The sequence below is a fragment of the Aptenodytes patagonicus genome, chromosome 10 (genome assembly GCF_965638725.1).
Source record: "Aptenodytes patagonicus chromosome 10, bAptPat1.pri.cur, whole genome shotgun sequence".
NCBI lineage: Eukaryota > Metazoa > Chordata > Aves > Sphenisciformes > Spheniscidae > Aptenodytes > Aptenodytes patagonicus.
In genome coordinates, this window is record NC_134958.1 from 13,406,049 (window position 1) to 13,427,332 (window position 21,284).

The following is a 21,284-nucleotide window of genomic DNA, read 5'->3' on the forward strand; positions in this document are numbered from 1 at the left end:
GCGGCTCGCGCGGGCAGAGCCCCCGCGGGTGTCCCAGCGCAGGGTGAGGACACTCCTTCCCGCCGCGGCGGCCCTGAGGGGAGCTTCCCGCCCTGCGCTCTGAGGGGGATCGCGGCGGGAAGGCCGCGGGTGCGCGACGCCGCTCAGGGTGCGCCGTGCTGGAGCGGGGCTGAGGGAGGGAGAGCCCCGTCCCGCCGGGGAAGCGGGGGCCTCTGCCGGGAGCGCGGGGGCTGCCGCCGGCGGCGGGGAGGGGGGGAGCGGAGTTCCCGGCGGGCCGGCCGCCTCCCCGCCCTCCCTCGGCGGCGTGAGTGAGCGTGTTTGGGAGGGAAGGAGGGGGTGGAAGCCGGGCCGGGGCGGCCAGCAGGCAATTTGCATGAGAGACAGACTGGGAATGAGCTGGAGTGGGCGCCTCTCCGCGCACACAGAGTGGGGCAGGAGGGGGAGGAGGGAGCTGCCGCCGCCGCCGGGGAGAGGCGGCGAACTCCGGGCAAAGTTTGGTGTCGCGGGCCCGAGGCGCTGAGGCACCGGCGGGGCGGGCAAGCGGAGCGGCGCCGGGCCAGGCCAGGCCAGGCCACCGCCGCCCGGGGCCGGGCTTTGTGCTGCCCGCGGCGCGGCGGGGCCTGCGCGGAGCGGAGCGGAGCGGCGCGGGGGGCGGCGGGGCGAGCGTGGAGCGAGCGGCGGGGCGCTGCCGGCCCTGCCGGGCGAGCCAGCATGTCCTCCATCCTGCCTTTCACTCCTCCCATCGTCAAGCGGCTCCTGGGCTGGAAGAAAGGGGAGCAGAACGGGCAGGAGGAGAAATGGTGCGAGAAGGCGGTGAAGAGCCTGGTGAAGAAGCTGAAGAAGACGGGGCAGCTGGACGAGCTGGAGAAGGCGATCACCACGCAGAACATCAACACCAAGTGCATCACCATCCCCAGGTAGGGGGGGGTGCGCGGCGGCGGCGGTGGTGAGCACATAAAACGAGGGTCACCCCCGCCCGGGCATAGCAGCCCCCCGCACGGTTACCCCTGCCGGAGGGGCCGGCGGGGCGGGCGCAGCCGCGGGTCCCCCCGAGGCGGGCACGGTGGTGCTCGGAGGCCCTTCGGTAGCAGCTTTTTCCCGAGGGACTCGGCATGCTCTGGCATAGCCTGGTAGAGGGCTTGTTTTGCTTTCCAGCCCCGCTGCGTTTCGGTGCGGTGTTAGTCCTCTCCTGCATGCTCTATCCCGGCTCTATATATAGTTTAAAAAAAAAAAAAAACTGGCTACAGAATTGGATTACTGTCTAGTAACGAGAGAGGCAGAAAGTAAGAGGGGAATGTAGGGGAGAAAATATGTCTCCAGCCGAGATTTAAAAAAAAAAAAAGTTGGAAGCGCTCTGGATTAGTTATACTTATTGTGGATACTCTCATTGTCAAAAGTTTCAGCGTATTCTCTAGTACTGTTACATTAAGATTTTCTTTTGATTAATGTATCAGGAAAATGGTTTTGTTTGGGTTGCTTGGTTTCTTCCATATTAGCTAGACAGATATTACTCCGAAGAGGTGATTTAGAACCCTGCTGTGCATATGTTTTCAAATTACTTTTTAAATCGGGAATGCAAATGACATAGCTGAAGGGGATTGTTTGGAGTGCAAAGAAAAAAGCACGTGAGGGTGAATATAACTGGGTTTTTTTCCCATTTTTTGAATTAACATAGATTTTATTTTTAGCCTCCATTCTGAGATCAATCCATAAGATCATTATAAATCATAAAGGACATGTGTATAAGTACCCCATCTAAGAAAAATTTTCCAAGTAACTTTCAAATAGCTGGCCACAAGTTGTGTTTTATTGCTGAAGATTTGTTGATTTCTGTAAGCTCAGCCAGACGACTGCTGATTCTGTTACTGATTGTTGTTTGAGGGTACTTTTTTTTTTTAAACAAAGGCCAAAGTTCATCCCAAATATTTGAATGCTGCATAATTGTATGCTTCTGCGTGAGAAGATATCTCTCTGTGTGTGTATTCATGCTTCTCTCTCTCGCAAACAAATGTATGCTTTCTTGGTTGTCAGAATGATTTAATATGCAGTAGCTAATACAAAGCAGCATCTGTTGCATGAGAAAGTGAAGCAAGTAGCTTAGACATGTGGATATTTGGAACTCCTAAAATTTTCTTCCAACAACTATAGTGTTTTTTAAAGGAAACATAAAGTGTCCTTATCTTTTTGGTGGTGAATGACTGTGGCTAAGATTTTGGCCAGTAATGCAAACAGACCTCTCAGCCTTTGTTAGAGTTACCCTGGCTTCGCCTAGCTGAAGCAGAAATCAAAACCGGTAGAGCTACCACCCAATACAAATGCCTTAAAACCTATATTTTCTTAATTCTTGGTAAGCGATGTGCTTTCCATATAGATAATAACCTATTTAAACCACTTCCCTGAAATACTTAGCATTTCAAAAGAAGACAATGACTTGAGCAGCCTTGCTGATGTGACCTGGGTATTGTGTCTAGCTGATGCTGACCTGTTAGGGAGCAGAGTGTGAAGCCTCCTGGTACTTCTTTTACTAGTAGCAAGGTGGTTTAGATAAGGGAGGAAGGTTTTGATATTTTATGATTCAAGGAAGCAGAGAGAAGGGTGGAGTATGATGCTTTAATTCAGAAAAATAATTTTAAAGCTTGAAAATAAGTAACAACACAAGTCATAAATATTATCACCTCCAGAGATTGTCCTGCCTGTTCCTACTGTGCAGAAGTGAATGTCTGTTTCTCCTAGACCTTGCTCTGTTAAAGGAAATCTGTACAGAAATTAAAACATTTCATGTTCACTTATGACACAGAGCCTGGATCCTGCAGATCTTAAACGTTGGTATGGGGGAAGTGTCAGCATATTTTGATGGTAGCTCCTTATGCCTTGGCACTAGTTTTTAAACACAACATTTCATATGTACTCTTATTATTGTTTAGTATGTATATTACAGAGATCCAAATGAGTGTGGTTAGGTTAGTCTGTGCTGGACCCTCTGCAGCAGCATACTGAGAGGTTAGTATCTATATATCAGAGATTGGGGAATGGTGTGGAAATGTAAAACAGCTTGTCTAGAAGTCAGTGGCAAAGTTGGAACTATAACCAGGCCTTGTGACTTTAAGAGCTGTGTCTTCTCCTCTGGACTGCGCTGTTTGTCCTAATGTATCTGTGAATCAGATTATCATGTCACTTGAAATTAGCATTTACAAGACAATTTTAGTGTGGTTTTAGTTTGTTTTTTTGTTTTTTTTTTTTTAAATAATTCTACATATGTCCTTTTACTATGGAGTCAAATAAGTATGTTGGGGGGAAAAAGGGGGAAAAAGACATCATTAACGATTAGATCATGTTGTGCATTGTCTGTAATGCATCAGTAGACTGAATTACAGTGGAGCTATGCCAGTGATGACTTTGGCCCAGCAGGAGTAGGGTAAGTCCAAAATTAGCTATTGTATCCATGAGACGAAGCAAGTTTCAGATGTAAAAGTGCTTGAGCTTTGCAGAAACATTGCTCACGGGAATAAGGGCTACACAGCAAATTCCTGTAGTGATCAGGTGGGATTGGTTTAAGAAAGAACAAGAAAAAAATTAATTTTTGTTGTAGGGCTAAGGAGTTAGAATACCAAATTTATTCCTGCTGTCATTTTTATCTACTTGGAACTGGAAATATACATACTACATTCTATCTCCTGTGGGATTATTAGACAATGAATAGTTTATTTGCTTGTGTATTTGTTCAGCATGTATTACTTTTCCAAGTGCTCCATTTGTAAGATGATGTGACGGACACCTCAGGTCCCAGGTTTTTCTCTTGGAAGGACCTGTGGCAGACAGCAAAAGGCTGGAGAGACCTTCAAGGATTTCAGTGTAATACTCTGCTGGCAGGATTTTTCTTTCTTGTTTTTTCTGCTGGAGCAGGAAGTAATTTCCACCTGAAAAACCTACCAGTCTCAGACCATTTGATTGTTTCTTGTGCTGCAGTTACTGGTGCTCGACAGAATGGCTGGTTTAGAGGACCTTCCTCCCTCCGTTCTCTGGCGCACTGCTGCCAAAGCCCATCCTTCTCCAGAAGGGAGCTGCCTTTAAACCTCTATGCACTAAGCTGATGGGCTTTGGTGTCAGGAGCTGACCTAGTGAATTGTAGCAAGCTGGGTCTGCATAGCAGTAAGACATTTTTTCATTCTGTATTGGGTGATAAAGTTGAAAACACACATTCTTTTGCCCATTAAAATATGTCCTCTGTAGAAGTTGCGTTAATCTTGAAAGCTCGGCTTTCAGGATGGACATTTTTATCACTTTTCAGACAAGTTTGAGGATAGTGTGCCATTAGCACATACCCCAGCAACAGCCAGGTGTTTGAGTTTGCGGCCTCTCTAATTTGCTCTGTGAGCAAGCTTAGGTCTATTCCAGCTGCTATCAGATTTTTTGAATTTTTGATGGCTCTATTTGCTTCCGAGACCAAAGAGTACGGTAAGCATGGAATCTGATGGCGGCAAAGTCTACAGCTGACATTACTACGTACTGGCAGAACCCTATGGACTTCATCCTTGGGAGAAGAGCAATGAGTTTCTATTTCTATAATACTATTAGTGATCTGAAGAGAGGCCATGCAGTGCACCTGGCAAATTGTCAGCATTTTGCCCTAGAAATAAACTGCGTTAGGCTGAGCTGTGATGAGTGTTTAACTCTTAACCTATATAGGGGTCCGAATTGCAGAAGCCAGGAACATGTGATGAGCACTTAGTAATTTCTAAAAGCCGTGCAGTATATATAGTCTTGCTGATATGGGATGAGATAGTAAACTCTTTGTTTCAAAAGCTTTAGTGGTACTACATGTATTAAGACGTAAATCTCATGACATTTTGTGATATATTTTCATATGCATATTTTTCTTTTGAACCTGTTACTGTATTTATTTTTTGTATATCACCAGTGGTTTTAGGGGAGCCAGGATTCTTGCATGTAAGGAACACCTTCTTTTAAGTGGTGGTTTTTTTTAATTTAGAAAATAGTTTTGAAGAGAGGTGGGTGTTATTTCTTGTGGAACTCATCTGATAAGGATAGAATGTACCAACTGAAATGGAAACATGACATGCTTTTAAAAGCAGCTGAACAAGGTGTTCCTTAAATGATTTACATTTTGGTGGGGAAAACCAGGGATAATACATGAGTGATTTTAGGAACATCTTGGGTGTGAGCATACCTTCTGTTGTGTTGGTAGTTGACCGCACAATATTTACAAGAATTGACCATGTTCTTAGGATTGTCTTGATACCAGGAAAATATGAAAACTGTAGATATAGTAAGTGGCAGAGGCTGTCTGCAAGACCGTGAAGTATGTTCTTCTTTTGAGTCTGGTGCCCATCTGGTTTCAGTACTAAGCAAAGGGCCAGTCATAGTTTTGTGTGTCCACGTGCAAATTTGTATTTTTTTTAATGCCAATTTTAAACTACCTTGTTTTCAATTTGGCCTGTCCCTGTATGTAAGGAGCTTTAACATTGCATAGAGTTTTTTAAGAGTGTCTGCACTTAAGATTAGATTGTCTTAACGGTGGTGCACTGGAGATCATTACAGTACAGTCCCTGTGTGCAAACACAGTCTAGCTGCCATTATACTTGTTAGCTTTTTGTTGCCGGTAATTTTACTGCTACAAAACTGTGTGCACTAACCTATGTACTGCCCTGGCTTTATGGGCAGGTTTTTACAGCCCTGTCCTAACCTTTGTGCTACTACAACTGTGCTGCTAGCAGTACCCACACGAGCTAGTTTAGCTGTGGCACAGATAGCTGTAGGGAAGACACTGCTTTACGAATCTGTTTGTAACTAGCTTTTGTGGCATTAGTGTGACTTTGCAGATCAGGTCTAAAGGTGAAAATACGGCACACAAGCGGACACAGGCCTTTAGTCAGGTGTGCTTTCTGCCTGCAGTCCCGTTTGTCCATCAGTACCTTTCTTTTCTGCCTCCTTGTCATGTCCCCAGAGGTCAAACCGCCCTCTGGGCACAGAGGTTTCTGCTCCCTGCAGCCCCTCCAACTTCTTCTCCCCACCCTTGCATCAGAGTTACTGCCTCTTCTATTAGCCTGGATAATAGTGTGTGTAGTTGACTTCTAGTCCACACTATGCCATTTAAAAAAAAAAAATGCTACCGTAAAGCTAAAGCAGTAATGTTGATACAGCCAGTTAGGGAGCAGCTACGCATTCAGTTATGTTGGCAGAGACGAAGGAACTGAGGAAAGGAGGGAGGTCAGGGGACAAAGCATTGTCCGGTGTTGCAGCCCCTTCCTCAAAGTAGTTGCATGTCAGACCCAGCCCTTAGTAAGATGTCTTAAATTTGTAATCTCTCTGTCAGCAGCCAATACAATTCAAAACCTTTTGTCAATATTTTTTTTTTTTTCTTGAGATGTGCAGGCCAGCTAACATTTTGCATTAAAACTGGTGGTAAAACTCCTCTTGACTTGAAAGACAACACAGCAATGTTTATATAGATCACTGATAGGCTAAGGGGAAAAAATGTATTTTACTATTTGTTGAGATGTTTTCAAATATTCATATCTCTACCTTTTTTTTCTTCCCCCCTTTCTCAAGAGACTAAATATTTAAAATAGCTTCTGAAAGGACTCATAAGATTCTCATTATATTGTATAGTAAGTGTTGAATCTTTGTGAAATAAAATGCTTAAAATGGTTGCTTAACTTTTATAGTATTAGGAAAAGACCCTGAATATTGCAGTCATTTAAATATAATGAGAAATAAATGCAAAAAATGGATGAAATCAAGAAATACACACTGTACGGGATTATCACATCAGGGATCCAATTAAAATGAGCTCTTCTAATAAATATTGGTTTAATAATGTAAACTTGTGATCGCTATATTATTGCAACAAAAATAAAATTAACAAGATTTAATGGACTGAGCAGCCATTAATTTTCACTTGTTAATTTATTAGGAGCTTCTAATGCTGTTAGATGCACAATAATGCCATTATCCTGCATGAACTACTTTATGAAATAAATAGGACCAAACAGTGCTTGAATTAAATTGAAATCAGATTTTATTCCCGAATTATCTTTTTCTGTTTTTTATTTTTTTATTATTATTATTTTTTCTAGCTTTCCTCTATTGAGTGCAATTAAATTTTCAGGGATGGGAAGCAGCACTCTCTTCCAGTAAGGCTTATGAATAGTCCTAATTAACTTTTGTCCTTGTCTGCCTTGATGGGCTGTGTAAAAAGCTTTTTCCAGTCCAAAGCTGATTGTGTTGATTGGCAGTGAAGAGAGCAGACAGGAGCGAGGGGAATAAAGACAGGGCAGAGGTTCTTGTCCAGACACTCTAGTTCTAGTAGGCTGACTCCACCAAGCTTAGCAAATGTTTGCTAATTACATTTTGTTACATGCGACTTGAGTCCCAACATAAAGACAAGGAAGTTGTTAATAATTGGGCACTTGTACTTGTCACTGGTAGCACAACTTTCTGTGTAACTGAAGAGACAATAATGTGTCAATTGTTTCAGTTAATACTGCTTTTAAAGATGTTTTGAAGCCTTTTAGACCTGATCCTCATTTGCTCACGCATCTCTCCACCATCACCGTCAGAATGGTGGGACTTGCCCTTAAGCAAGCAGGGAAGTTTGATTGCTACTGGTACTGTGGCTCTGTAGAAACAGAATAAAAAGCCAGAGCTTGCTCTTTCTGTATTAAAGGCTTGATCCTTCAGAAGCATAGGTCACAAATGTGAGCAGGAATAAACTACTTGTGCATAGTAGTAGGAGCCTTACAAAAAAAAAAGGTAACCCTTATCTTCTGAAGACCCCAGCCAGGTAAGAAATAATAACGCCTTGCTTTTTAGAGGCTCACCCAGGAATTGTGTGAGCTCCAGAATAGGAAATCTTCATTGTCAACTAAGAAGCCTGTTAAACCTAAGCTGCTGCAGCTACACCATTTCGGGTATCCAAATTTGCTCATTTAGCAACAAGGTAGGTTTCTCTATCCTACATGGCTGTGGTACAGACAGACTTTAGGCTATTGAAAATGAGTAGGTCAGGAAATCTGTGGGATTGTGTGCCCCAGCAATTGCTCCAAGTATTGAACCATCATTCCTTTCTCTACAGTGGAGAATCTCCACGTGAGCAGGCATTACTCAGTGTGAGCAATGATTGCTGATACCGACCTTGCTTACATCAGGAGTGCACTTCTGAAGTAGCAGATGTCAGAGGATAGGAGCAGCACTGGGGAAAGGGCACCGGGAAACATGGGGAGAAAATGGTATTTGTTCCTTGTGAGTTTGATTCTTCAGCCTGCTTGCGTTCAGAATCGTGCTATTCCACGAGGAGTCAATTTGATTGCATTTTTAAAGTATTAGGAGCTGCTGTTGATGTGGAAGACGTGATGAAATTATAAATCTCATTGGTGAGCCCCATGAAAGAACATGCTTAAAAAATCCAGTAAAACCTACCTGTTAGAAGTGTAACCTGTGTAAGTCTAGGAAAGGTGAATAGGTGATCTTGATAACTTTTATTTGTCCCTAGAAATACCTTTACAGCTCACTTGCTGTTAGCACTGAGGTTATGAGGGCAAAGAAGTTGCACGTTTCAGGTAGTCGTGTGACTGGGTCTGTGCGTGCTTACCTTGTCCTAGGGTACCTGCACACTCACCACAGATTTGCAGTGTGCCTGACCCCATGAATGGGAGCATCTGCTTTTCGATCTCTGGAGGAATATGCATCAGTTTACAAAACGTGAGGTCTGTGAAGCATGGAGAGAAGATTGCAGGGGACAAGATGTCAGGAGAGTCGGTCTATCTGCCTGGGACCCTTGCTTCCTTCAGGCTTCGGGGTCCTCAGGAAGGAGAGTCTCAGGGTCGAGGTATTAGGTGGACTATCCTTAGCTCACTTCATAATTTGTAGTTATCTAATCTGAAAATTTCATTCAACTTTTGCTTACAAATTGTGTCATAGGAAAAGTTGGAGAGTATCTTTGAATTGGTGACGTTCATTAACCGTAACACAATCTTTTTAAAAAAGGAAGTCAAAACAGAAATTTCTTCCTTTGTGGTGAAGTTGCAGCCAGCAATGGTTGCATGATGGATGCTGATACTGACTCTCCTTTTTCACGATAAAAGAGGAAAAACTTTGTCCTTCCTGTTCTTGTTGCTTGAACATGAAAAGAGAAATTCATTTACTCTTCACAGGTGTAGAACAGTTAAAGTTCACAAAAATACTGAGCTTAGTAGGAGACATCTGTGGAACATGAGCGTGCCTCTATTTTTGTGTTGAATGTGCAACTGTTGTTGCTTTGTCTACTTAACAGCCAGAGAACACTTTTTCCCCCAAATTTTCTTTCCCTCCATAACTGGATTTTAAGTGTTGCTGTGTGGGAAGACCCAACTACAAGAACCTTTAATTTTGTTATACTCGGAGAGACCAGTGGTGTGGTTTTTTTCATAGAGATACAAAGTCTGTGGTTTCCATACATGTGGAACTGTGCAGAAAGGTCCCTTTCTTCTTATTATTTGTTGAACAAATTGTTGTTCCCCTTGAGTCAGATGCATAGCTAATTTGTAGCACACATGTAATAGTATCTGAAAAATTATATCAGTGTTTAAAAAGCACTCTTTGCCTAAAAGAAAGGCTAATAAGGGGCTTTCCCCAGTGCTGCTCCTATCCTCTGACATCTGCTACTTCAGAAGTGCACTCCTGATGTAAGCAAGGTCGGTATCAGCAATCATTGCTCACACTGAGTAATGCCTGCTCACGTGGAGATTCTCCACTGTAGAGAAAGGAATGATGGTTCAATACTTGGAGCAATTGCTGGGGCACACAATCCCACAGATTTCCTGACCTACTCATTTTCAATAGCCTAAAGTCTGTCTGTACCACAGCCATGTAGGATAGAGAAACCTACCTTGTCTGAGTCTTTTCCTACTCTTTTTGTGTTTGTGTAATTACATGGATTTCAGTAAATTTACTTCTGATTTACACGCAAGTGAAAGGAGAGTCAGGCCAGTACAAGAAAGCAGTGAACTGAAAACAGAGGATAGAGATGTTTGTAGGTTGAATATTATCCAGTTTTCTCTTTTAAATTCAGGGCTTTTGGGGCTTCTGTGGGTTCTTTGCAGGACTTGAAGCCTGTCCAGCAGAGCCTGTGAGACCTGAGGGCTCGGTGCTGGGCAACCTGCGTGGCTGCAGCACATAGCAGTCCCATGAAGACTGGACTTGTCAGCCCTGGGCTGGAAATCTGGCAGGAAGCCAGGCAGGATTTAGCTGGAAGTTTGTTGAAAATGATACTTCTCTGCAAAGCACTTCATTTTCAGAGGAGTTCTCGCTCATGTTTCATTGAGGGTTTTCTGATGGGCACTAGTGTGGCTTGGCAGAGACCCTCCGCATTTTGTAGCTGAGATACCACTGGCAGTGGGTTTGGCATTGGCAGTGGCTCCTGAATCCTGTGCCTGTGCAGAAGGCGGCATTTGGCTGTTCTCACTGTAGGTTTTTTTTTTTTCTTTTTTTTTAAAACCATTTTTAACTAGCTTGCATACCAATGGTGAAGCCCTTGTAATGTGCTTCTCCCTGAGCCCCATTCCCACCTCCCCTGCTACACAGCTATACAAATACAGGAAAGAGTAAGGGTTTCCTCTTCCATGGCCTAGATAAAGCCCACCCACAATTATAGGCCTTGAACTCAGAAGAGCACGAGGTCTGCTAGTTACATCTATTCTTTCTTTCTTCTCCCATGGTCAGCAGCCTGTTGGAGGAAAGGTCTAGAATAGTTACTGATGTTGGCCTGGAACCTTCAAGCGAAACTTGAAGGAGACCCTGGATTAATTACCTTGTAAGAGTTTCACGAGCCTGGAATGATGAAACTTGCATATGATTTGCCTAATCTTTCTCCGTATCTGCTTCTTGGGCCTAAATTTACCTGACTTACTGAACATAGTCAAAACTATCTTTTTGACCTGTTTAATGTTATTGTTTTCTCTTCAAAATTTTGTGGCCTTTTTTTTTTTTTTATGGCCAGTGGAGTTTTTGCAGAAGATGACTGTTAGAATGGTGGAAAGTAAAAACCAGCTGATTTGAAACCACTCCGTTAGAAACAAGCTTTACAAAATAACTAAATGTAATTTTTTTAAAAAGTAGATAATCATTGTCTGATTATCAAAGCTAATACTACTTCATAGCTGATTTCTGTTTCCACTAAAAGTCTGCTGGCAGTCAGCAAACTTGTTTTGAGCTTTGCTCTGAATTAGATGCCATAAATAACTTGTGTGTAGGTAGACAGCTGATCATTGAAGCTTTTTCCCAAATCTGGTTTTGCTTGTTTGGTAGAACTACAGGCTGAAAGTTCATGTATAGAGTTGCAATTGCATATTTGTTTTTCCCAGTCATAACTGAATTAAGATAGGTTTTCAGTTGTGGATTACTGTGTAATGAATGTACATTGTGGTTAGGGAAGACCAAAAACATCAGGTTTTGTTCCATACCACTGTGTAACATTGAGCAAAAAGTTTAACCTGCTTGTACCTTACTCTTAACTACCTAGCAAATACAGTACTTGCCTCACAAGGATGTCAGAGAATTTAATAACAGTTGTGAAAAGCTCTTAAAATCTCAAGAGGTAGACTCTGTTGCGAAACCCAATACCTTGCTACTTTAAAAAGCTTTCTGTTGCTGTTCAGCATTTCATTTGTACTAAGAAAGCAGTTTTAATTTTTGCTGGAAACTCTTTGAAAATATGTAGATGCTATGTCAGTGAGAATATTAGAATTCCGTAGATGTTTAGTGGTAAACCTTAACTGAGTTTGCATAATATTTATCTATTCATCTCTGTGCTGGTGCCTCCTGTACACAGGGAATATTTTGACTGGTTGATACACATCATACCACAGTGGTCTGCTACTGAGCTTAAGTTTGAAGTCTGTTAGCACAAGTCCAGGGGAAACACTATACATGTAGCTTCATGTTTTCATTTAAGTAATATTATATAACCATATGTGAATTTAACGCCATCCAAATACAAAAAGTTAAATGAAATAAATGTGTGTCTGTCAAGTGATTGTGCTGTTGTTGGTGGACTTTTACGACCATGACCCACAGCAACATGAGTTGGAAAAACTAAACATTTCTATACCTATAGCTGTGTCTTTTACTGAACGTTTTGGCAGCCACTGAGAGTGCTGGGCAGTCACATCTATTGGCTTTATAACGCCTTTGCATCTGAAGACTTCTGGTGAATAGTTCTGAAAGAGGTGCTTGAAAACTAATAGCTGGCCATCTGGCTAGAAACAACATTATTAATTAAGCTTTCTCTTTCAAATCATTTACAAGTCTGAAATAAATGCTCTTTTCGAAGGTATTGAAGCAAGTTGAATTTGAATTCTTGGTGTGGGAAACAGTGTGTTTAATGTATCTCTTCACTAAAATTAAGGATCGAGAAGTAAAGCTTGACATCATGGTTACTTAGATTTCCTAAGAGCAAAACAACCTCTGGATTAGTCCTTGTGTGTTTTAAATGGTTATTTTCTACAAAAGACAACAATTGAGCTCAGATGCTGTCAGCTACTCCCATTTAAAAATAAAAAAATCTTTACTACGCAATATTCATTAAGTCCTTTTAAAGACCTTTTCATTATGGTCATTCCACAACCTGTTGAAGTGTGTGTGTTTGTGACTTCTCATTTTATACCATAGATGTTAAAGTCCTTTATAGCAAAAGGATTTTTACCTCTTGCTGATGGGGAGAGTGAAGTCCTGAAAACTTGGTTCACTTACCTGAGGTTCATGGGGGGGCAAAGGCAAAGAAACATTTAGGGTGCAGACATCCTAAGGCCTGCTACAGTGTTCGATATACAAGATAGAAGTGACATTACTCTTGAGAGTGCATCTTCCCATGCTCAGGATGGAAAACAGGTCAGTTTGAAAGCTGTTCTTTCTGTGTTATACCGATAATTCATAACATTCATAATGTAGCATTGATAATTATATTCATAAAACTGATTTTCAGTTAAATACAGGAAGAGGTCTCTAGCATTTTAGAACTGTGGAATCACAGAATGGTTTGGATTGGAAGGGACCTTCAGAGATCATCTAGTCCAGCCCCCTGCCATGGCCAGGGACATCTTTTACTAGACCAGGTTACTCAAAGCTCCGTCCAACCTGACTTTGAACACTTCCAATGATGGGGCATTCACAACTTCTCTGGGCAGCCTGCACACAAAGAAAGTATGAAAGTGCTGAGGATACACCTCCTTGGATACTTGAGAGATGGTATTTTGTTATGCGTGCATGTTTTCCAGAGTTAAGATGGGTACAGCTCCCTCTTGTCTTGATTTTTCAGTACCTTAAGCGTACCTAGCAATTCTTATTGATATGTTTGAGGGCCAGAAGAACAAGCTTTAATTAAATCTATTTGTAAGTATTGCAGTTCCTGATGATTGCACTTGGAGAATATATATCTTAGGATATCGGAAGAACTATATAGCTGTTTAGATACGTGGAATGGTGTACGGGCATGAAGGGAGAACCCTTAAATAGTGTTCTGGGTTAAAAGAATAGTTTCATGTAAACATCCCCTCATTTTCCTCCCTTTAGTTCTCCATTTTTTGCTAACAGTGTCTGTGCTGTAAAATATTGGTGTGCCAGACACAAATTAACCCATACAAGCAAGTGAAGGCCTTGGAAATTATGGCTTGAAATTGAGTTTTGTAAGTCACTGCTTTGCATGCCAGGCTCTACTGGTTTGAAAGCCCTGTTGAGATAGCTGCTTCTAAACAGGAATAAAAATAGACATTTGAGTGTTCTGATTTTAGAGAAAAAAAAAAAGGCATTTATTGGATTATGATTGGCTGATGACTTTGAAGCTGGAGACAGTTTTATATTACAGAGCTTCTCACTCTGCTTATTCTCTCAGTTCCTGTTCTCCCCCCATCTTTTTTTTTTTTTTTTCTCTCTTTTCTTGCTTTCTATTTTTAGGATGGCATTTCAGAGTTTCTGCTGTACTGGCAGGCCAGCTATTCCATAAGAAAAAGAAAGAGGGAAGGTGGGAGGTAGAGCTAATGAGCACTAATAGTCTGTTATTAATTTGGCTTTTGAGTGCTTACATTCAAAGTTTATATGTTTCCAATTTATCTGATAGTTGATGAAAGATCTGCTTGCACTTGAAGCCATTGATTACATGCATTTTGACAGTCTTTGTGCACTTCAATAGAAGAGAGGAAAAGTAGGAAATTTAGGACTGGAGAGAGGCCATTAGAAGTTTTAGGACAATTCTTTGTGCATTTTATTTTTTTTTATATGTGTGTATATATATTATTTTTTAAATATGTGTATATAAATAAATAAAAACTTGTGTCCAGTGGAATTAGCTTCAAGTGAAAATTAGTATTTTAATTAACCATTCTATGGAGAAAAAAAAAGAAAGTATTGTAACTTCGTTAAAAACAATATTAATGCTCTATTAATATTTGAACGAAATATGAATAGCCCTTGTTTAGTATGTACATGTGCCTATACAAATGAAATAATGGGATAATGGTTTTCCAGTCAGCTCGAATGCTGATGAGAGATTTGAGTTGCTTCAAGGGCATAAAAGCAGGGAGAGGGAATTCCACAGGGATGGAGTAGTTAGTGCATATGGATGTGAAATTCCTCCATCCCTCCTAGTGAAGGGGCCTGATGCTGTGTGGCCCTGCTAAAACTGTTTGGTGAGATGCAGCTGACCATAGTCTCTTTGCGAATTTGTGCTTTTGTGACTTGCATTCTCCTCTGTGTGTGTATGTGTTTTTCTTTGTTTAGGGATTGGGGTGGGTTTTTGTGTTTAAATATTATTTTCCTTCCTTGTGCTGTGTCTGAGAACCTTAAACAACAGGGAAAGATGGTTACTTGGAGGGCAAGGAAATGAACAAAAATGTTCTTTGTTATGAAAGCAAAAGGCATTACTTAGTGTGACAATGCCTAAAACAATCCAGGCATAGGTGTTCTTGTTTTTGAAGCCTGAGTGGGATTTGATTTTTGTTAGTAGTTCAGTAAGTCACATATTTTTTCATGTGTGACTTCAGGGCTGTCATTTTTGCACATGCAGAGCAGCTCTGAATTTACATCACTATGAGAGAATAACTGGGGAAGCGTAAAAGACTTTGTTGCACTTTTGCTTTAGAATCACATCTTGATTTTACAAATCATACCGTATTCCATCCTTAATTTTGTTTTGCAGTCACTGTGCTACTTGGAGCTATGAAGAATATTTTTCTAGGTTCATTTGAGGGTTAAGTGTTGTTAAAAGCTGGCTGAAAGTTGGTGCAGTGTAACTGCATATGTAATGTATTGCTATAAGTTAAATCACTGAAGAATTATTTTTAGAAGACAAGGATATTTCAAAACACAGGCCGTAACTTTTCTAACAGTGATTCAGTAACTTACTCCTGTCAGTTAAAAATTGCACCTCACGCTGAGTTGAATCCATGCTAGCTTGCAGGATTTTTTTTAATTCTTATTTTATTACAGCAGGTGAGGTGGTTACTGCAAGGTACTTAGCCTCTTTAGAATAAATGTGTCTTTAGAATAAACAGGAGACAAACACGTCTTTTGGTTCACAAAAACTGCTATGCGTAGTTTGTTTTGTAGCTGTCATGGGGACCGAGGTCTGCTTCTTAATCTGAAGTTGGCAATCCTTTGGGAATGCAGTGTACAGGTTTGCTCATAGGATAACCTTTCTCCGGTTTTGTTTTCTGGCGTTACCTCCTGGCACAAAAGACTGGAGGAGGAGTAAGCAAGTGAAGTGTTTAAAATTTGTATATGTTTATATCTACTGCAGTAGTTTTCAGGGACTGAAGAAGAGGTGACTAAGGAAACTATGTTTGTGTGTGTTGTGCAGCAGTCTACCTGAATGAAACTGCTCATGTGGTCTTTTCTTTTGGGAAATTTAAAAAAAGTTTTCCACAGGCTGAAGAAGTTGAAAGCCACTGTGAATGCATGCAGTTGGCTGGCAGATGCATCCAAGCCAGCTTGTCATAGCAAGTGGCATTATGTTAGTGGAAGTTGTGATAGCAATAACCCCCGCTTTTATTTGTCAATAATTTTTTGTCTTGTACTTTAACCCCAAATACTTCGATATGCCAATAAATGGCAGAGTGGATTTGGACAGAGTAGGCATCTTGGGCTGCACTTCTGGGAGTTGAACTCAATGATCCTTATGGGTCCCTTCCAGCTTGAGATGCTCTATGATTCTGTGTCTCATTAATGTTGTTTGGAAGCCAAGTTCATTTTAACAGAAATGACAACTCCGAATTATCTTATTTCCATGTACTTTTATGCTGTCATATCTCTACATACTATGATAATGATACATCAGTAACATAATGTTATTTATGGTTTCCACTTCTACAAGCATAGTTCTTGTTACCTGCAAACCACTGCAGGAATATTACTCGCTGAGCAAACCGCTTGACTTTGAAGAATGTAACTATGATGAAGTGTTTTGTTTTCTCACATCCTACACCAGTGACTGGTAGTTTCTTGTCAGTGTTGCTACCAGGGGCTGTTCAAGACAAGTTTGTGGCTTTACTAGCAAATAGGTATGTCGTGATTCCTTGGTGAACAGACATCTAACCACATGCAAAGCCATTACAGTTGGCCATTTGGTAACTGTCCTTACAAGGTGCCTCTGAAGTGACTAGCACTGAAGATGCAGACTCCCTTATGCCTTTTGATGTCCCCTTCAAAGAAAAGACTAAATGATGTCTCATTGTGTAAGGTAAGTAGCCTGTTAGTGGTCATGTCCTCTAATGAAGGACTTGAGCTCTTGAGATATCCTTAGTCTAGCACTTTTCATGAGGGTTGAAAGCATTTTGCATGCTGGAGCAGGGTGTTACAACAAAGCAAAATGTGGGTGCAAAACTGTCTGGGCGTTGCTGGACTCTGCAGGGATTTGGTGTTCCTCGTGTGGAAGGTAAGTAGCCGTGTGATCCTTGAGCAACAAGTAAATGAGCAGCCTTTGAAATATTCCTCCATCTTCTTAACCAAGTCTGGCTCTCTGCAATTCGAGCATTTGTTAGCACACAGATAAGCGAATTGTACAAGAGGCAACATTACCTAGCAATTGCCTAATCTTCCCATGTGCAATAATCTGCTACCCAGATATGTTGGATAATGCAGATGTGAAGTGTTATAACTTTATGGGACTCTTTTCTTCATTGAAAATTAGCTAGATCACCATAGTGCATTTTGTCAGAGATGAGAGTATTTCAGAACATGGATGTGTAACTGTCACTGACAGGAATTGTGCCTGGAGCGTACTGAATGAAAATATGCTTCTTAAAATCTTTTTCCTTTAATTTACATCAAAAGAATCTTGTATAATTTAAACATACTGTTACCATCAGGTGGTGATGTTCATATGCATCTCTAATCAATGTAGCATTACTTTCCTCGTCTTTTTGCGTTAGTTGAAGCCCTTCATGAGATTATTTCAGCTAAAACCTCTCATTCTCTGGCATTTGGTCTCTTTCTCTGCAGTGCACTAGCAATACTTAAAGTGATGGATCAGCACCTAATAAAAGGGGGATTATCTCTAAGCTGAAAATAAGTAGAAAGAGCCTCCTGTGGAAATTACAGGGTTTGGTTGTCATTACTGATTCATTTTGTGATACTTGTAGTAACTTTCAGTGCAATAATCAGCAAGGTGAGGGTCTTCGGAGGACTTTGTCACTAACTGTTTTTTACTACTTGCAAACTATTTAGACTTTGGCTGTTCAAACTGTTCAGATGATCTCTCCCCAGTCATGCAAATATCACAAGCTGTTCCACTTGTTCATTTATTCTGTTGGAAAGGCAGAGGGGAAAAACAGCCTTGACTTGCACCCTGGAGGGATGCTATGCAAAACCAGTCTAAGGTTCCTGGGGGGGGGGGAGCTGTGGAGTTTTCTATTCTTTTGTTTATTATACTTTGCTTTCTGTCATCTCTTAGCAAATAATGAATAACAGCAATAGTATGCTGCGAGACATGAAATCTGGAAGTGTTTATTACAATATGTGTGTGAACTATAGTCATCACCAGAACTTATTTTCTCACAGACTGGTTAGTAACTGCCTGGGGGAAGAAGCTTACAGTTATCTTTGTAATAAGGTCTCAGGGACTCTGGTATTTCTGCTTCCCAGGTTCCCTGTGCATAGCAATTACTGTCCATTCTGCAGTCAACACCTGTCTCTAATTTCCATTAGTAACAAAGGACTCTGCCTGCTGTATAAACCCTTTGCTGTGTGTGTATAGAGTACTTTGCTTTTACAGTCGAGGGCTAGGAAACACCACAAAAGCAGATAAAAGCTAAGTAAAGCAGTTGCTGCAGTAGGCCTAAAACAAACATAAAATTTGGTGAGGTTTTTCCTTCCTTCCCTTCGTGGTTTATTTTTGTCTTTATTTTTGATATGGGGAGGGGTGTGAGTGGGGAAGATTTATCTCTAAGCGTGAACACTGAAATTTTGATGGGGTTTGTGCACACTGTTTGTTGGGGTTGTTTTTATCACCTTCCCCTCCTTTAAGAACTGCTTTCTTTAAATTAAGATTTCCATGATCTCAGTCCTACGGTGAGCTTCCTATGGCCAGGCCTGTGTCCATGCAGAGCTGTAGGAAACCCTTTTGCCCTGTGAACGCTTAGGATGAGTAATAGCGGTCCCACCAAATTCACACGCGCTTGAAGTCAGACATGTTCTGAAGAGTCTTGCCAGACTGAGTCTCATGTAGGTCAGTGGGACTAATCACGTGTCTAAGTCTAACCATATGATTCCCTTCCTAAAATCTGCAGCTGCTCGTGCATGGCTATGGTATTGCCTGAGGTGTTATCAGATGCATGTGTTTCTGAGGGAGCTGCTTTGCCTGCAGTAATATTTCTTTAATTTTATTTTTTACTTTTCATAGCAGATCTGTTTAACAGTGGGGTTGCTGCTACTTTGGACTCTAAAAGCATTTTGGAGAGGATTGCTTGTAAAGTGATTTTTCAGCTTGCAATGACTGTAGTCTGCTTACTAAATATATATTTAATATTATTCTTTGGGTTTTTAAAGAAAATGGAACATCAGATAATTAGTTTAGCTCCTTGTTTCTAGAAATTGCATCTCTACTGGCAAGCAAATGTAAAACAAAAGGAAGCATTCTGGGACTGAGTAAGGCTGCAGCTTCATGTTAGACCTCTGATTTAGTCTAATAGTAGATTGCCATTAAAGGCATAATCCCATTTCTGTCTCTCTCTGTGTGAGTCTGCTGCCCGTGCAGAGTTTACTGTAGTTCTCAGAGTGTCTTTTTATCTTTATGGCAACAAGATCACCCAGCCTGATATCTTGCAAATCGTGCACTTTTAAATCAGACTTGTGGGTAGAGTTTTAACCTCTGTATTGAAATTAGTAACCTGTACAAGTGTGTCTTCTAGAAATGCATCCTGTCTTCATTTAAAGATACCAAGACAGAGATTCCATTATGTTCTCCATTTTTTTCAACAGCTAATAATCTCCTCACATTTTAAAAAAAAAAAAAAAAAAGTACCATATTTCAGCTGCAATTGGCCTGGTGTCAGCTTACAGCATTGCTTCATTATACCTCTCTTGGCTAGACTGAAGAGTCCTTCAGTATTCACTTTTTCCCCTCCAATAAGCATACTCTTACACTGCTGTGATTCAGTTGTCGTTCAGTCATTGTCTTAAAAAACCCAATGGATTGAAATTCTTATATCTCTTGTTTTAATACATTTTCTGCAGTCCTAAACTGTTTTTGTGGGTATATTTTTACCAAGCTGTACACAGCCAATTACCTTACAAAAGTCTAAACATACTATGTCTAGAAAATTACCTTTTATCAACCAAATTTCTCCTCTAATAACAGAATGAAACTAAATTTGAGAAGACCTTAAAACCAGATTGCCCAGAGTTGTGGTGGTCTTTAATTCTGCTGTGGTCTTCTAATTTTTTTCACTGGAAATAAAATTTACCCCGTACCTGCCTCTAGAAGTCCCCCACCCCTCAGATGATGTTAAATTTTGTCCCATGATGGGGGTGTTTTATGTTTTGTTTTGTGTGCCCTTGTAGCTTGTGCAGTCCTTCAAAGGAACTTTCTAAAGAGCAGTTGTCCCCAGAAGGTCCGCTGGCTTCAAGAGGGTAAAGGCACTTAAGCAGTGTAATATATTGCTAAGTCTGTGTTTGCCTCATGATTTGAGAGGGATGGGAGAGAGCACGTTGGAACATGGGTGTCTCCATGGCCTGACACTGACTCTGTGGAAACAAAACTTCAGAAATTCCTCTGTAGAGGCAGTGGGAGGTGAGGCAGCTTGCCACGGACCTGACATCTGACTTGAGGCTTGATTCTTTCCACCTGGAGAAGTCCTGTGATTATTTTTAGTACTTCTGATTCTGCTTAGAAGTAGTTTTGAATAGTATGGGCTATTGCAGAAAAGTGGGCAAATTGTCCAGGAAGGTGTCTGAAAAGTTTTCATTAAAAAAAAAAAAAAAATTCCACTGTATACATCACCTGTGTTGGAGTAGAACAATGCCAGGTCATGAACAAACTCACATGTGCTCTGCATACAAGCACCGATGAGGCAAGTCAGAGTTTAGATTTGAGTGATTTCCATAATCTTATGAAAAATGGAAATTTAGGATCTCCTATATTCTTTCCAATTTATATTTTTTTTCGTTTAAGATGCTAGTACGATTTTTACAGTTTCAAAGGGGTTATGGGAATATATTAACAATACTTCAAGTATTTCTTTTATGGGTAAACTCAGGACAAATCAGTGTCTTTTAAGCGTAATGCTACACTTAGCATTTCTGCCCTGAGGAGAAGAATATGATTACGCAGCATATAAGACTTGCTTGGACAAGTTGTAATGAATGTTAAATAACTGTTTGGTAGCAGCACGCGTGCTTTTAACTTAATAAATGTACATTGTGGTAATGGTAGAGAAGACCTCAAGATTACAATTATTTGAAGTATGCTTTACAAGTGCTTAGCAAAGCAAACTAGTTTGTAGTCTCAGTCAGGAGCACACGCTCTAAGGAGATGCAAGGAATTTTCATTCACCCCATGTGGTTTAAACCAGCAGAAGACATCTGCCTCTCTTTTGGCAGTCAGCTACTTTGCAAGGGCTGTGTAATGCTCATTGCAGTAAGACTGAAAGTTAAATACTTGCCTGAACTGGGACTTGTGATGGCAGACTGATCTTCAGGTGGCTTAGGAATCCAAAGTTGCTGAAGACCAGTTGAGCATTACGTCACCAGAATGGTGCTGCACTGTGACTGGTGCCCTGAGCTTCCTACGCCTGAAAAAC

The 21,284-nt window shown here is 41.1% G+C and overlaps 1 protein-coding gene across 2 annotated transcripts in view; it reads left to right on the forward strand.

Moving 5' to 3' along the window:
* The first annotated feature begins 680 nt into the window (after positions 1-680).
* Positions 681-21,284, forward strand: part of SMAD3 (SMAD family member 3) — an 80,149-nt gene continuing 59,545 nt past the window's right edge. For both annotated transcript variants that reach the window (XM_076348104.1, XM_076348103.1), the window contains exon 1: positions 681-917. In XM_076348104.1, the coding sequence (XP_076204219.1) occupies positions 712-917 (206 nt within the window). In that variant the 5' untranslated portion in view covers positions 681-711. The remainder of the gene's footprint in view (positions 918-21,284) is intronic.